General features: G+C 40.4%; 1 protein-coding gene across 3 annotated transcripts in view; it reads left to right on the forward strand.

Annotated features, from left to right (window-relative positions):
• Window positions 1-17,139, forward strand: part of LOC134344501 (vasoactive intestinal polypeptide receptor 2-like) — a 201,484-nt gene that overhangs the window by 70,068 nt on the left and 114,277 nt on the right. For all 3 annotated transcript variants that reach the window (XM_063044403.1, XM_063044404.1, XM_063044402.1), the window contains one exon: window positions 469-578. In XM_063044403.1, the coding sequence (XP_062900473.1) occupies window positions 469-578 (110 nt within the window). The remainder of the gene's footprint in view (window positions 1-468; window positions 579-17,139) is intronic.

The raw sequence follows: 17,139 nt of genomic DNA on the forward strand, positions 1-17,139 counted from the left end.
AAATGGCTGCAGCACCATCCGCTTCATAACAGCACAACTCATAAGCCACATTACCACTCTCATACCACTACTCTCTGCTGCAATGGAGTCGCAAGGTGTATCTGTATAATTTACTAAGAGGGCAGACCGATACAAGATCGACTACTGCATCTGCATCGACTAAGCTTGAGATTATTTTGCACTCACAATTATTTGACACTGAAACCAAAAGGTAAATGTTGTAGTATATGACTCCTGGTCTGGAACATCATTCAATGGAAAGTGCTTTAAGAATCAAATTTAAAAATTTTGTGGAGGATCTTTATATACTTTTGCATGAAAATCATTTTCAAGTGCAAATTTGTTGCAGTGTTTCAAAGAAAAAACTCTAAAATAAAATCTGAAGAAAATGTTCAATTTATTTACTCCACTTGGTATTGCTTTCAATATCCATGAACAGGAATAAACCCATTAATCTTTCTCTTCAAGGCAATGTAAGCAAGAAATGCATGGCTGACGGGTGGACAGAAACATTTCCAAGTTATGATGAAGCATGTGTATTAACCGCCGAATATAACATCAGTGAGGAAACTGAAAGGGTAAGCGCACAAACCTATGTTTCTCACCTCCTCTGGTAGGCATCCATATGTGAACCTGCCTCTCCATCAGCTTCTGTCTTTACTATTAGCTGCATCCCACTGTGGGATGAACTTTGTCCTCATTCACACAAAGACTCTTTAAAGTTGTCCTTTTATTTTGAAAGAAAACAGAGTAGAAATGTTACTTCCTATTTTCTTATTTCATAACTGTTTAACCAGTTCTGTGAAAAAATAAATGAAAACTAAAATAATGTCTCATCGAAACTAATAGATCATCAGACTGATGAAGGGTCTTGGCCTGAAGCATCGACTGTTTATTCCTTTCCACAGATGCTGCCTGACATGCTGAGCTCCTCCAGTATTTTGTCTGTGTTACTGTAGATCAGGGATTCGCAACCTAGGGTTCATAGACTCCACAATTAATGGTAGGGGTCCATTGCATAAAAAAAGATTTTGACTCCCTGATCTAGATTATCATTCTGAAATTTTAATCCTGCTTCTCTTCACTAACCTGCCAAAAACATCGACTGCACCTCTTCCTATAGCCTGAGCCTGGCCTGCTGCGTTCACCAGCAACTTTGATGTGTGTTGCCAGCATTCTTTTGTTGTTTTTTTTTTTAAATTTTGGATTACCTGCATTTCTGTTTTTGTGTTTATTTCACAGTTTGAGTTAAATATTTCAGTAAAACTAGGGTCTACCTTGAGTAACTGAAGTTCACAGAAAGGTAGATTGTGATGGGGAGTGGCTCCAGTTTGAGCAGTTCATGTAAAGGAGGCAGCTTTTTGTTATTTAATTCATAGCTAAAATGTTTAAGAAACAGATAAACAATTGAAGTGTATGATGAAGGGGTCTCTGCCCAAAACACCGACTGTTTATTCCTCTCCATAGATGCTGCCAGACCAACTGAGTTCCTCCAGTGTTTTGTGTATATACTAGAAATGGTTCTGTTACTTTGGAGAATATGTTTGGATGCTGGAGTTCCTTAGTTTACTACTGTTCTATATACAAATCAACTCTGAAGATTATAAATGGATATTAGTTGTATCGATTGTATCTCTCTTTGCCTTATTAAACCGTTGTCTCTTGCCACAAAAGGTGCAAGGTAAAAGGTAAAAAAGTAACAGGTTTATGGATAGAAAAGATTTAGAGCGATCTGGATGAAACTGAGGCAAATGGGATTAGCTTGGATGGGAATCTTCATCAACATGGACCATTTGGGCAAAGGGCCGGTTTCCAGTCTGTATGACCCTATAACCTTTGCTCCTGCAGTACTTGACGTTGATGCCTATCTTTCAGTGCATTAGTCTGAGTGGCACAGCCAGCACGTAGGCAGTGCATTTCAGAGACTCCACCTGAGAAATATTAACAAAAGCTTTGACAGACTGTGACACTCCACCTTCACCTATATCAATGGGGGAGTTTAATGGTATTCTGAATTTTCCAATAGTCAACAATATTAAAACTTAATAAAATTGAAATAACTATTCAAAAACTAAAAGTTAGTCAAATGTTTGTAAGACATGAAGTTTCGTCCAAAACACCATAAACATAAATGATTTAAAATATTAATGCAAAGCAAATCATTCAAAGAATATAACATTCAATTTTCTTTGCTTCCCAATTCACATTTAAAAATCCATATTGAGATCAACATGTTTGTGGACCCTGCACCAGGTCTGACTTGGTCCACAGAATTGGCCAAGATGCCTGCATTCAATAGGGCTGAGGCTTCACTCACTGTTATTTACATGGCAAAACACCAAGGGTTCTCTTTAGAAACATCGACAAAACCAGCCCAACCTACATCTGTATTGAAGTAAAATGAACAAAGTTAACTTTTATGAAAAGAACATGCTAAAACATTTTCTATAACTCCCGATATTTTAAAAACAGTTTCTTATATTGTATACAAAAATGAGTAGTGAGGTGTATTCACAGGTACATGGATTGTTCATAAATCAGGTGGCAGAGGGGAGGAAACTGTTAATAAAACATCGAGTGTGCGTCTTCAAGTTCTGGCACCTCCTCCCTGATGGTAGCAATATGACAATGGCAAATGAACTGCAGAATATTGTTGATGTGGGACTTTTGTTATGACATGGCCATCATGACATATAAATACACATACATAAATATATATATACATACATGCACACACACACATACAGCTCAAGCTGGGTATTCTGCACTGAGTTATCACTTCCTTTCTACCATCAACAAAATACAAGTTAATGGTGTGATGGAATACTTCCCACTTGTCTGGATGACTGCCACTCCATTATCTCTTAAAAGCTTGAAACAAAAATAACTATGATTCTTTGAGTCATGGAGTTTTTATGACTGAGTGGAATCCCAGAGAGAGCAGCTCACCAAACCGTTATCCCTTCCACCATTTTATAGATTAATTCTCTCCACCAACCGCGCACCATGGCCGCAGTGTCCCCCTTCAAAATGTGCTACACCAGGCAGCTATCAAGTCTACATTCCCTGTCACCAATACGAATGTGGGCAGCAGGCTCATGGGAACACTATGACCTCCTTGCTCCTCACAGTCTCACACCATCCTTGCTGAAAATTCTTCACTATTGCTGTCCATTTGAAGTCCCAGAATTCCCTCTCCTACAACAGAATGGGATTACCTTCACTAGCAGGATGACAGCAGTTCAAGGAGGAGAGTTATCGTCATCTTATCGAAAACAACCAGGGATAGCTAATACACCCTGGACTTGCCTATAATGCCAGTGAGTGTAGAAAAAGAAAATAGTATTTCAACATAATTGGCGGCTTGGTAGGGCAAGACTTTACAGTACAAGCAGCCCAGGATCAATTCCTGCCACTGTCTGTAAGAAACATAGAAACATAGAAAACCTACAGCACCATACAGGCCCTTCAGCCTGCAATGCTCTGCCGAACAGATGCTTACTTTAGAAATTACCTAAGGTTACCCATAGCCCCTTATTTTTCTAAGCTCCATGTACCTTCCAGGAGTCTCTTAAAAGCCCCTATCGTTTCCGTCTCCACCACTGGCACTGGCAGCCCATTCCATGCACTCACCACTCTCTGCATAAAAAAACTTACCCCTGACATCTCCTCCGTACCTACTTCCAAGCACCTTAAAACTGTGCACTCTCATGTTAGCCAAGAAGGTTATACATTCTCCCCATAACCATGTGGGTTTCCTCCGGGTGCTCCAGTGTCCTCCCATATTCCAAAGGGTTAGTAGGTTAATTGGTTGCATGGGTGTAATAGGCCAGATGGGCCTGTTGCCTTGCTGTATCTCTAAATAAGTAAAATAACTGCTGCCTAGAATCCCATATAAAAAGTCAATGATGTTTCAATTTGACTGCTGAACGGTTTTAATGAAAGTCATCACTCTAAAATACTAACACTTTCTCTCTCCAAGGCTGCTGCCTGATCTGATATTTCCAGCACAGTGTAGTTTTTTTTTCCCTTTACAAATAAGTTTCTTAGATAAGCGTCATGTAAATGCTGTTCACCTCACTGGCTCATTTCAGCAGCAGGTCACTGCACGGACCATTGTAATCCACAGAACAAAATCAAGTCAGCATGTCGGCGATTCAAACTCACTGAGGTATGCCCAGGAGGTCACCTGAAAGGTGAAACAACATCAGGTAGAATGAGAGGCACATGATCAAAATTCAGACTTATTATCAGTAGTCCAGAGACAGTCCCCTCCTGTTCGGTGATGAAATCCAAGCAACACATACACAATGCTGGAGGAACTCAGCAGGCCGGGTAGCATCTATGGAAAAGAGTAAACAGTTGATGTTTTGGGCAGAGACCTTTCATCAGGACTGGAAAAAAAGATGAAGAGTTAGAGCAAAAAGGTGGGAGGGAGGAATGAATAAGTACAAGGTGGTGGGTGATAGGTAAAACTGGGAGAGAGGGAGGGGTGAAGTAAAGAGTAGGGGAGCTGAGAAGTGAAAGAGATAAAGGGCTGGATAAGGAGGAATCTGATAGGAGAGGGCTGAAGGCCATGGAAGAAAGGGAGGGGGAGGAGCACCAGAGGGAGGTGATGGGCAGGTAAGGTGATGAGGTGAGAGGGGAAATGGGAATGGTGAAGCGGGGGGGGGGGGACAATTACCAGAAGTTTGAGAAATTGCTCATCATGCCATCAGGTTGGAGGCTACCCAGACGGAATATAAAGTGTTGCTCCTCCAACCTGAGTGTGGTTTCATCATGGCAGTAGAGCAGGCCATGGACTGACATGGCAGAATGGAAATAGGAATGGGAATTGAAGTGTGTGACCACTAGGAGATTCTGTTTTTTCTTGCGGATGGAGTGTAGGTGCTTGGTGAATCGGTCTCCCAATCCAAGTGTGGTCTCACTGAGGGAGAGAGAATTTAATAGAAGCAAACAGTTCCTGAGGAGATAGCATATTGCACAGAGGGAGAGTTTAAAAGAAGAAAGCTTGGGCAGTCGACCCATTTTATGTCACACAGTACTGAAGTAGACATCAGATTGCATAGAGGGAGTATTGTGTGCCACAGTTCCTGAGGAGACATAAGATTGTGCACAATTTGGTACTGCTTAAGTGAGCAGTTATTGCATAAGTAGGCCACTGTTAGAGTAGGGAGTTGAGGCTTTAGCTCATTGAATCTTCGGCGAGAAGAGGCGAGCTGTAGTGATAGGGGATTCGTTTGCTAGGGGAACAAAAAGAAAGTTCTGCGGATGAGAATGAGACTCCTGTTGCCTCTTGTGTGCCAGGGTCAGGGAGAGGATTCTTGAGTGGGAGGGTGAGTAGTCAGAGGTAGTGATCCACATCACTATCAATAATATGGGCAGGAGGGGTGACAACACCTTACGAAGTGAAGCTCAGGGAGATTGGTGTTAAGCTAAAGGACAAGACCTCCAGGATTGTGATCTCAGGATTTCCACTCATGCCACATGTAGGCAAGGCCAGAAGTAAGATTATAAAGTTTAACACGTGGCTAAGGAGTTGGTGTAGGAGGGAGCACTTCAGATTTTTGGATCATTTGGCTCTTCTCCACAGAAGGTGGGACCTTTACAGAAGAGACTGTTTGCACCTGAACTGAGGGGGATCAATATCCTAGTAGAATGGTTTGCTGGTGCTGCACGGGGGTGGGGGGCGGTTGCTGAGGGATGGGAACCAGAGTAACAGAACAGATAGTGGAGTGGTTGTGGAGAAAGATGTTGGTGAGCCTACACACAAAGTCAGGAATCATGAGGATGAGCATGGTGAGACTACTGCTCTGTGCTGCATATATTTCAATGAAAGGAGTATTGCAGGAAAGACGAATGGGATTAGGGCGTGGCTCAGCACTTGGAATTACCACATTGTAGCCATTAGTGAGAATTGGTTGCAGGAGGGGCAGGAGGGGCTGCTCACTATTCTGGGGTTACGTTGTTTTAGACATGATAGAGCAGGAAGGATTAAATGGGGATGGGTGGCATTACTAGTCAGGGAAAATGTTGTGGCAGTGCTCAGACAGGAAGACCGGAGAGCTTGTGTAGTGAGACATTATGGAAAGGTATTACCATATTAAAGGGATTGTATTATAGACCACCCAACAGTCTGCGTGACTTGGAGGAGCAAATTTGGAGCGAGATGGCAGACTGTTGCAAGAAACACAAGGTTGTGATAGTAGGTGATTTTAACTTTTCACACACTGACTGTAAAAGGGCTGAATGGGAAAGATTTTGTCAAATGTATCCAGTAAAGCTTCTTTAATCAGTATATAGAAGTTCCAATTAGGGAGAGTAGGATACTAGATCTCCTATTAGGGAGTGAGGCAGGACAGGTGACGGAAGTTTGTGTATGGGAACACTTTGCATCCAGTTGACATAATACCATTAGTTTCAAGATAGTTACAGAAAAGGAAAGGTCTGGTCCTCAGGTTGAGATTCTAAACTGGAGAAAAACAAATTTTGCTGATATCAGAAAGGATTTGGCAAGAGTGGATAGGGACAGGTTGTTTTTTAGCAAAGGTGAACTTGGTAAGAGAGAGGTCTTCAAAAGTGAAATTTTGAGAGTAGAGTTGCATATTCCTGGCAGAACAAAAGGAAAGCACTAAAGCTTTAGGGCTTTCAAAAGATATTGAGGCCATGTTTGAGAAAAAGGAGGTGCATAGCAAGTACAAGTAGGTAGGAACAAATGAGGTACTTGAGTATAAGAAATGCAAGAGAACACTTAAGGAAATCAGGAGGGCTAAGAAATGACATGAGATTGCACTGGCAGACAAGATGAAGAAGAATCCTAGAAGCTTCTACAGATATATTAAGAGCAAAAGGATTGCGAGGGACAAAATTGGCCCTTTGGAAGAGCAGAGTGGCCATCTATGCATGGAGCTGAAAGAGATGGGGGAGATCTTAAATGGATTTTTTTACATCTGTATTTATTTGGGAGATGACACAGAATCCATAGAAGTCCATAGTCTATACAGATTACAGAAGAGGAAGTGTTTGTTGTCTTGAGGCAAATTAGGGTAGATAAATCCCCAGGGCCTGACCAGGTGTTCCTTCAGACCCTGTGGAAGGCTAGTGGAGAAATTGCAAAGATATTTAAAACATCCTTAGCCACAGGTGAGGTGCTGGAGCACTTGGGGATAGCTAATATTGTTCCATTGTTGAAGAAAGGCTCTAGGAATAAGTCAGGAAATTGTATGCTGGTGAGCTTGTAATCAGTAGTGGGAAAATTATTGGAAGGTAGTCAAAGAGACAGCATATACAAGTATTTGGATAGACAGGGACTGATTAGGGATAGTCAACATGGCGTTGTGCATGGTAGGTTATATATAACCAACCTTACAAAGATTTACAAGGAAGTTATCAGGAAAGTTGATGAACACAAGGCAAAGTTGATGATGTTGTCTACATGGACTTGTTAACAAGGTCCCACATAAGAGATTGGTCAAGGAAGTTTAGTCACTTGGCATCAAAGATGAGGTAATAAATTGGATTAGACTTTGGATCTGGGGAAGAAGCCAGAGAGTGATAGATGATTGCCTCTCTGACTGGAAGCCTGTGACTAGTGGAGTGCCTCAGGGATTGGTGCTGGGTCCATTGTTGTTTGTCATTTATACCAACGATCTGGAATGATAATCTGGTAAACTGGATCAGCAAATTTGCAGATGACACCAAGACTGGAGGTGTAGTGGACAACGATGAAGACTATCAAAGCTTACTGTGGGATCTGGACCAGCTGGAAAATGGGCTGAAGATGGTAAATGGAGTTTAATGCCATCATGTAGGGAGTGTTGCATTTTTGGAGGACCATGTGGGTATTATGTGGTGAGCAGTAGGGAACTGAGGAGTGCAATAGAACAAAGGGATCTGGAAATAGGGATCCAATATTCCTTGAAAGTTGTGCTACAGGGAGAAAGGGTTAAAAGGACAGATTTTTTCACATTGGCCTTCAAAATCAAAATACTGAGTACAGAAACATGGATGTTATGTTCAAATTGTACAAGACATTGATGGGTAAACAACAGGAATTCTGCAGATGCTGGAAATTCAAGCAACACACATCAAAGTTGCTAGTGAACGCAGCAGGCCAGGCAGCATCTCTAGGAAGAGGTGCAGTCGACGTTCCAGGCTGAGACCCTTCGTCAGGACTAACTGAAGGAAGAGTGAGTAAGAGATTTGAAAGTTGGAGGGGGAGGGGGAGATCCAAAATGATAGGAGAAGACAGGAGGGGGAGGGATGGAGCCAAGATCTGGACAGGTGATTGGCAAAAGGGATACGAGAGGATCATGGGACAGGAGGTCCGGGAAGAAAGACAAGGGGTATATTCAGAGGGACAGAGGGAGAAAAAGGAGAGTGAGAGAAAGAATGTGTGTATAAAAATAAGTAACAGATGGGGTACGAGGGGGAGGTGGGGCATTAGCGGAAGTTAGAGAAGTCGATGTTCATGCCATCAGGTTGGAGGCTACCCAGACGGAATATAAGGTGTTGTTCCTCCAACCTGAGTGTGGCTTCATCTTTACAGTAGAGGAGACCGTGGATAGACATGTCAGAATGGGAATGGGATGTGGAATTAAAATGTGTGGCATCCCATTCCCATTCTGACATGTCTATCCACGGCCTCCTCTACTGTAAAGATGAAGCCACACTCAGGTTGGAGGAACAACACCTTATATTCCGTCTGGGTAGCCTCCAACCTGATGGCATGAACATCGACTTCTCTAACTTCCGCTAATGCCCCACCTCCCCCTCGTACCCCATTTGTTACTTATTTTTATACACACATTCTTTCTCTCACTCTCCTTTTTCTCCCTCTGTCCCTCTGAATATACCCCTTGCCCATCCTCTGGGTTCCCCCCCCCCTTGTCTTTCTTCCCAGACCTCCTGTCCCATGATCCTCTCGTATCCCTTTTGCCTATCACCTGTCCAGCTCTTGGCTCCATCCCTCCCCCTCCTGTCTTCTCCTATCATTTTGGATCTCCCCCTCCCCCTCCAACTTTCAAATCTCTTACTCACTCTTCCTTCAGTTAGTCCTGACGAAGGGTCTCGGCCTGAAACGCCGACTGCACCTCTTCCTATAGATGCTGCCTGGCCTGCTGCGTTCACCAGCAACTTTGATGTGTGTTGCAAGATATTGATGGGGCCTGATTTGGAGTATTGCATGCAGTTTTGGTCACCAACCTACAGGAAAGATGTGAATAAGTTTGAAAGAATGCAGAAAAAATTTACAAGGATGTTGCCAGGACTTGAGGACTTGAGTTATAAGGAACTGTTGAGTAGGTTAGGACTGTATTCCATAGAAGGTAGAAGACTAAGGGGAGATTTGGTAGAGGTATACAAAATTATGAGGAATAGCATTATGGCAAATGCATATAACCATATAACAATTACAGCATGGAAACAGGCCATCTCGGCCCTTCTAGTCTGTGCCGAACTCTTACTCTCACCTAGTCCCACCGACTAGGTGGGACTATACAAGTAGGCTTTTTTCCCCCACAGAGGTTGGGTGAGATTACAACTAGTGATAATGGGTTAAGGGTGAAAAGTGAAATGTTTAAGAGCAACATGAGGCCATTAAAGTAAGAAATGCAATCATCCTACATGATGAAGAGGTTAAATTATTTAAATCTATCATTGGTAATCCAAAGATAGCAGTAATTGGATGAGGTTGTAAGTCTATATTTAAGACCGTTGAAATAATATCAAAAATATCTTTCCAATATTTCTCCAACAAAGGACATGACCAAAACATGTGGGTTAAAGAAGCTATCTCGGAATGACATCTGTCACATATTGGATTAATATAAGAATAATAACGAAATAGTTTATCTTTGGACATATGAGCCATTTTGTTGAATTGGAAAGAGATTAACCCTCTTACTGTATTTCATTGGTTTTCACAAACTATGGTGTGTTTGAATTTGCAGAAAATTAGAAGTGTGGTTTATGACCCTTCCATTAAGTTTGAAAAAACTTGGAGGCCATTCATTCAGCATTTTCATTTGATGTAATTTGATCATTTCCAAACTTGTTTTATCTCTCTGTACTGTTGGTGGAGAGGATTGGAGTCGTCGACACTAAGGTTTTCTTCTTTCACATTTTTAAGTTGTTAGTACTGCCCAAGTCTTTTAGTTTAGTTGATTAACTCTGCTTTTCTTTGGGGATGGGGTTTGTTTTTTTTTCTTTTTCATGTTTTTTTCCAGTTTTTTTTTGCTTTGTATTATTCGTTGTTAGTTCTATATGATTGGGAGCTTTGTTAATTTACACTATTTGGTTTTTGCAATTACTTTTTTTAAGTATAACAATATATCTCCTACTATTTGTATTATTGCTATGTTTTGTTTCCATGTTTTGAAATTAATAAAAAGATTGAAAAAGAAAAGAGCAACATGAGGGAGAACTTCTTCACTCAGAGGGTGGTGAGAGTGTAGAACAAACTGCCAGCGCAAGTGTTGGATGCAGGCTCAATTTCACCGTTTAAGAGAAATTTGGGAAGGTACATTGATGGGAGTGGGATGGAGGGCTTCAATCTAGCTGCTGGTAAATGGAACTAGTCAGATTATTGGCTTGGCACAGACTAGATGTGCCAAAGGGCCTGTTTCTGTGCTGTAATGTTCTTGGCCTCTATGACTCTATAACACAACATGCATCAAAATAATAACAACAAAACAAGTCCGTTCCTCTCTACCACCCACCCAGCCCAACATAGACATTCCTCCAACCCCAGGACAGGCCTCCGGGTCTCCAGCAAACTCATGGAAAACAGACCTCCAACAGTGAACTTCAGATTCAGAGCTTGGGCTTTGGCAATCGGGCTTTGACTACCAGACTTCTGATCAACCTTGTTGTCAAGGGTAAGACTCAGTCTTCAAGGATTCTCGATAGGCTAGGCCTGTAAGTGGAAAGGATGCGCCAGGAGTATCTGCCCTATGTTGTGAGCAGTTTGATAGAAGCTCAGCCTCTGATAGATTGAGTGCTGGTGATCTCCATTCATGTCACAGCAAAAGTCAATATGAGGATGGTGAAGGGTGGGGAAGGAGTGGGACAAAAGTCAGTCTGAGAGCTATTGCGGAGCCTGACAGTTTGGAAGATTTAGAAAAGAATTTATCGTGGTCAACTTAGCAGAGATATTCATAGTTTAATGGGGCTTCAACAGTGTAAGAAAAAATAACTATTCCCATTGACAGGAGGATTGACAGCTAAGTAGCAGAGTTTCTAAATAATTAATGAAAAGAACTAAATGGAACTTACAAACATCTTCTCACTCAACAAGTTCTTGTGGAATGCTTTGGCTGGAAGTCTGTTGGGAACTCATTCAATCTCAACATTTCGGAGGAGAACTGGATATAAATTACAAAGTAATGACACTAATCAGATAGATAAGAGCTGTCAAAAATCATGATGGGTTCAACAGCCTTCTTGGTGCTCTATGATTCTATTTAAACACTCAAGGACACAAGATTGTTTTAGAAAAATATTTCACTGGGCAAAAGATCAGATCTGTGTTAGTTAGATTTCCCAGAGAAACTATACTGTACTTCACTATACTTCTGTCAAATTTGCCTTGGGCAGACAGGATAACCCCCATAGATGCTTAGTCCCTTTTATGTCAACGTGCTTATGCCAATTATAACTGAATTTCTTTTGCTTCATTGTCTATTTCAGGAAGCATCAACATTTAATAGTTTAATTCACTTTTTATCTTGTTTTTAAAATTTTTGAATGGTTATTTTTGCTGCGATGTCATAACCCAAGATATGACCCTAGATAAGATGGAAAAAAAACGAGGGAGAGAGGAGGGTTGAATCAAAGGATCTGTTTTGGCTCCAAAATGCACTAATAAAAGATAACGTTTTTTTTTGCTGAACAGCCAGGTTCACAGGCTTGGTGAAAGAAAAGAGCAAGAGATTTTATCTTTGGATATATGTATCTAAACAATTAACCTGTTCAACTTTCCCAGTTATACTAATTTTTGATCCATCAGTAAAAATGGTTAATACCTCATATATCATAATTTTCCTTAACATGTGATGAGCCTCAGGCATACCAGGATCCTTAGACTTTATTAAATCATGTAACCCAAAATCAACTAAAGTCATTGGAAAAAACCAAGGTGGGGTTACCGAGAAAGCTATAATGGGACATATTACGTAAACCAGTAAACCCATATTCCTCGCGTGATAAGGACCCAGCCACCCAAACCTAAAAGCACTCTTCTTGTGATGTTCCCAACAGTCTTCCAACACACTTAACAGGGTGATCATTTCTCTGCCCCCTCAAATTTAAGTGATTAATCCTGTATCTGAATATCAACTTCAACCTCTGCAACTGTAAAGGTAATTGTCCCATTTCCATCAGTAAAGTCGAAACAGAAGACTACCTTACTGCACCACAAAACAGTCCTAAAGCCTGTGCTTGTATCACGTCCAAACATTTTAACTTTGAAGATGAAGCGGGTATTTAGTGCTCCTTTACATTTATTAATTATTTTGCTGATATGGTGCTTCCATATCAGCTTATTATCCAGCCACATGATGAGAAATCTTACCACTGACACATTAAGAATTTGACCATACAATTTCCAAATCAAATGCAGGTCTATTGATCCTCTTTGTAAAACACATAACTTGGGTTTTAGCTTCCGAAAGTTTAAAACCCCACAGTTTAACCTGATTGATTACTAATTGCATCCTATACACATTTAAATTGAAATTTCTACTATGAATCTATTATCTACAAAATAAATTAAATTAAAGCTCCATTATCTACAAAAAGTGATTCACCCACCCCAGTACCTATCTCAAAGAAAATATCATTAAATTATAATATTAAGCAACAAAGGGCTACAAATACTGCCTTGCAGGGTCCCATTCTCTATCTCATAGGAGCCCGAATATACCTTACCCATCCTTACCTGCATAGACCGTCCAAATAAAAAGTTCAAAATTATATAACCTTCCTCTCACTCCCAATTTCCTTAATTTAAGGTAAGGACCTTCCCTCCATAGCACATCATATGCTTTTTCAGTATCAAAATTACTGCTATTACAACTTATTGACCTGGGCTTTCTTAATATCATCTTCCAAACACAAAACTGAATCCAATGTCATTCTACCTTTCTGAAATCTGCTCTGAGATATCGCTGTATCACCTCTCTTTTCCAAAATATAATTCAACTGCTCTATTACCTTACATTCCATAAGTTTACAGAACTGGGACATTAATGATATTGGTCTATAACTAAAAGGATCCGATGGGGTTTTCCCAGATCTTAGTATAGGTACTACTACTGCTTTTTTCCATGAGGGGGAAAGATGGTTTAAGTTCCAAATATGAATCAAAAAATTTATTATCTTGAGAGTTGTCAGACATATGTTTAACCATACAATAACATATATCATCATTTCCTGGAGCCATGTGGCCTGTACTATCAATAACTTTCTTAAATTCACACAAAGAAAACTCTACAACACTGATACTATCATTGCTACAGCTGCTTCCAACACATCAGGGTATTCACTTAGAACCTTATTCCTACATTGTTTAACCTCTTTACTTAAATTTTCTTGATTATGAATTACAGCAAATGACTGAGCTAGTAACTCAACCTTCTCTATTTCAGTAACAATTGTATTACAATCTTTCATCAATACTGGAATGTTATTACCCTATGAATCCTCCCCACCCCCCCCCCAAACAGCTCCAAGTTTAATATCCCTACTAATACTATCACAATATGACCTCCAGGAAACCTTTCTCGCAATCTTCACCACTTTTCTTAACACTGTCTGTGTCCTTTTATACACAATAAGATCACTTGAAGAGTGATATTTCTTAACTTTCCTAAATGCCTTATTTCTCTCCATAATTGCCCCTGCACACCCCTCCGTCCACCATGATACGGCCTTTCTCCTATTAATGCCATTTTTAATAGGAATCACTTCCAACGCAGTTTGAAAAATAATGTGATGTAATCTTTCATTACAGAAATTCACATCTTCCTCAACATTCAGCCCTGACAGACATTCATCACATAAAACCTTAAACTTTGCCCAATTTGCATTACCAAAATTCCGCCTCCTAAAAGTAGTCTCCTGTCCTCTAAATAAATCCAAACCCAAAGTTATAAATATAGGAAAATTATCACTCCTGGACATTTCATCTGCCATGACGCCCACTCATTCACACCAGAATGTTCAAAACTAAAGTTAAATCTACAGCAATTTCAGAACTATTATGAACATTAAATCTCATACCCCTCCCATCATTAAGACCACAAGATGAGAATTATCTAAAAGTTCTTCTACAATCGAAACATTACCATCATTTTTCAAATAGCCCCACAGTGAATTATGTTAAAATCCCCACAACATACAACCCTTAGTGAGCTAGAGCTACATATATTTTCTGACAAAATCAAAAACTTTCCACAAGGGTTGTAAAAATTTACCACTTTAATACCCCTAACTGTTGAATCGAATAGTTCTACTGCAAGTGCCTCATTGTACTTCATTCACATCCACAACTCTTATCCCTTCCCTTATAAAACTTGCAATGCTACCCCCTTTACCAACTAACGTATCATGCCTAATTACAAAATAATCCTGCAAAGAAAATCAAATATGGCAACAACCGGTTTCCTGAATACATATAATAACAGGAGGACTTGATAAACCAAAAACAAAGTTGAAGTCTTAACCATTGGGAATCAGGCTTCCAACATTCCACTGCAATATTCTTAATCCCATGACGTACATTTACAAGGAGACTGAAATACAGATACCCCATCCATCAAAGCTTCATCTACAACTTCCCATGTAACTAGACATACCAAGATACTTATCAGTAGCTTTCACAATAGTTTTTATCTTCTCAATACGACTAGATGTCTGAGCAGTACAATTTACCACATTATATACATCACAAACTTCATTTTATCAACTAGTAAAGTATCTTTAGTAAGAGAACTGTGATGTTGACATGAAGTCACTGACTTCACTTTCTGTTCTCTGACTGGTAACAGTTGGTTTAACTTTTTGCAAGGCCTCTGCATACGAGGCACCTAACTGTACTTTAACCTGTTGAACTTCAGCTGCCTTCTTAAGCACTTCACATCCTCTATAAGCTGCTTTATGTTCTCCTCCACAATTACAACAATTAAACTTTACACTTTCTTCACAGTCTTCATACTTATGTTCCCTTAACCTACCACCACAACATGCCCCAAATCTCTGACATTTGTAACATCTAAACAGTGGTGGAATATAAACATACCCCAAACTAACTTTATCAGGAAACTTTACCTCAGCAAAATATTTCAATACTGATAGCTATTCATCTTTTCCCCATTTCTGACCACTTGCAATCTCTTTACTTCCTTAACCTTGCCTCCAATAAATGAGATTTAACCTCTATCAAAATTTCCACTATAACACCCGTGATAACACCCCTAATACCTCTAATTTCATTTGGCAACATAGATGTCATCTTTTTGCCAAGTAAAGTCATCAGTCATAATGCCTTCTCACACTGGTTCTTATCCTTACAAACGATTAACACATTCCTTCATCTTAAAGTACAAGCACAATCTATAGTCCTGATAGCAGATTTTAAGTATGTAGTTAATTTAATGGGATTAATAAAAGAAGGCTGTTTTGGGATAAATTTAAACAATAACGAAGTCTCCTTTCTTTTATTCAAAATATCCCACTCTTCCTTTCCCATGACTTGAAATCTTTCCAATATTTTTCCATTTTCCAGATTTAGATTCAACTTCGTTCTAACCTCCTCCCACACTCTCCATTTGCAGTTCATTTTTCAGATCCTCCCCACTACCTGAAACTACACCATTTCCCACCATTTACAGCCTGCACCACCAATCAACAGTTCAAATCCCTCCTTCAACTGAAGCTCTTAACCATGTCTACATGCTTTTACGCATTGAGTTGCTGCCACATGATTGGTTGATTAAATATTTGCATTAACGAGGTGTACAGATGCACCTAATAAAGTGGTCACTGATTGTACCTTCAATTACTGTGTCTCCACATTCTCAGGGATAGAGGATTCCAAAGATCTATGAGAGAAGAAATCTCCATCTGCAAGGGGAAACCTCACAGAACATAGAAGATAAAACAGAGTAGCTCGGGAACACGCCTTTCAGTCTACAATGTTGTGTCAAAGTATTTAAACTCACAATTAGTCACCAAACTAGATGAAACCCTTCTCTCTACACAACATCTGTATTTTCCATTCTCTGCACATTCATGTGCCTTTCTAAGAACCTCTTAACCACCTCTGTCATATTTGCCACCACCACCATCCTGGCAACGCACTCCAAGCACCCGGAACTCTCCGAATAAAAAGCTTGCCCTGCTCTGCACATCTTTTTTGAACTGGTTCCCTCTCATCTTAAATGCATGCTCTCTAAGATGAGACATTTGAACCTGGGGAAAAGTTATCAACAGGATACTCGATCTGTGCCTCTCTTACCCTCATAAACTTCTATCAGGTCTTCACTCAGCCTCTGGTGCTCCAGAGAAAATGACCCTAATTTGTCCAAGCTCTCTGTATGCTGTAGCTCGTGCCCTTTAATCCAGGTAAACCTCTTCTACACCCTCACCAAAGCTTCCACACCTTTCCTGTAATGGGGTGACAGAAATAAATGCAATACTCCAAATCAGCCCAACCAGAGTTTTATAAAGACGTAATATAACTTCCTGGCTCATGAACCCATTGCCACGTTAACATAAGTAAGCATGCCATACGCCTTCCTTACCACCCTATCAACCAGTGTAGCACCTTCAGGGAGCTATCGACTTGAACCCCTAGATTTTCACCACACATCCCCACCCCCCACCCGCTCAATCTGCACTTCTTAAACTCTTGGTTATAGTTCACTACAATCAAACTGGTTTTTCGCTGGGACCAGAGCCTTATCTCAAGTCATTCACATATTTTGGGACACGTTGTAGCAGGTGTCAAATGGCAGTAGGTTTACTTAGCAGCCTCTTTTCACATCTGATCCCTCTGTTAGTCTCCCTGGCCCAGTGACACAACCTGTCTTGCATCACGGCTTTGTGATTATTGTGACTGGAATACATACAGCCCTTTAC

Source organism: Mobula hypostoma, chromosome 3 (assembly GCF_963921235.1).
Source record: "Mobula hypostoma chromosome 3, sMobHyp1.1, whole genome shotgun sequence".
Lineage (NCBI taxonomy): Eukaryota > Metazoa > Chordata > Chondrichthyes > Myliobatiformes > Myliobatidae > Mobula > Mobula hypostoma.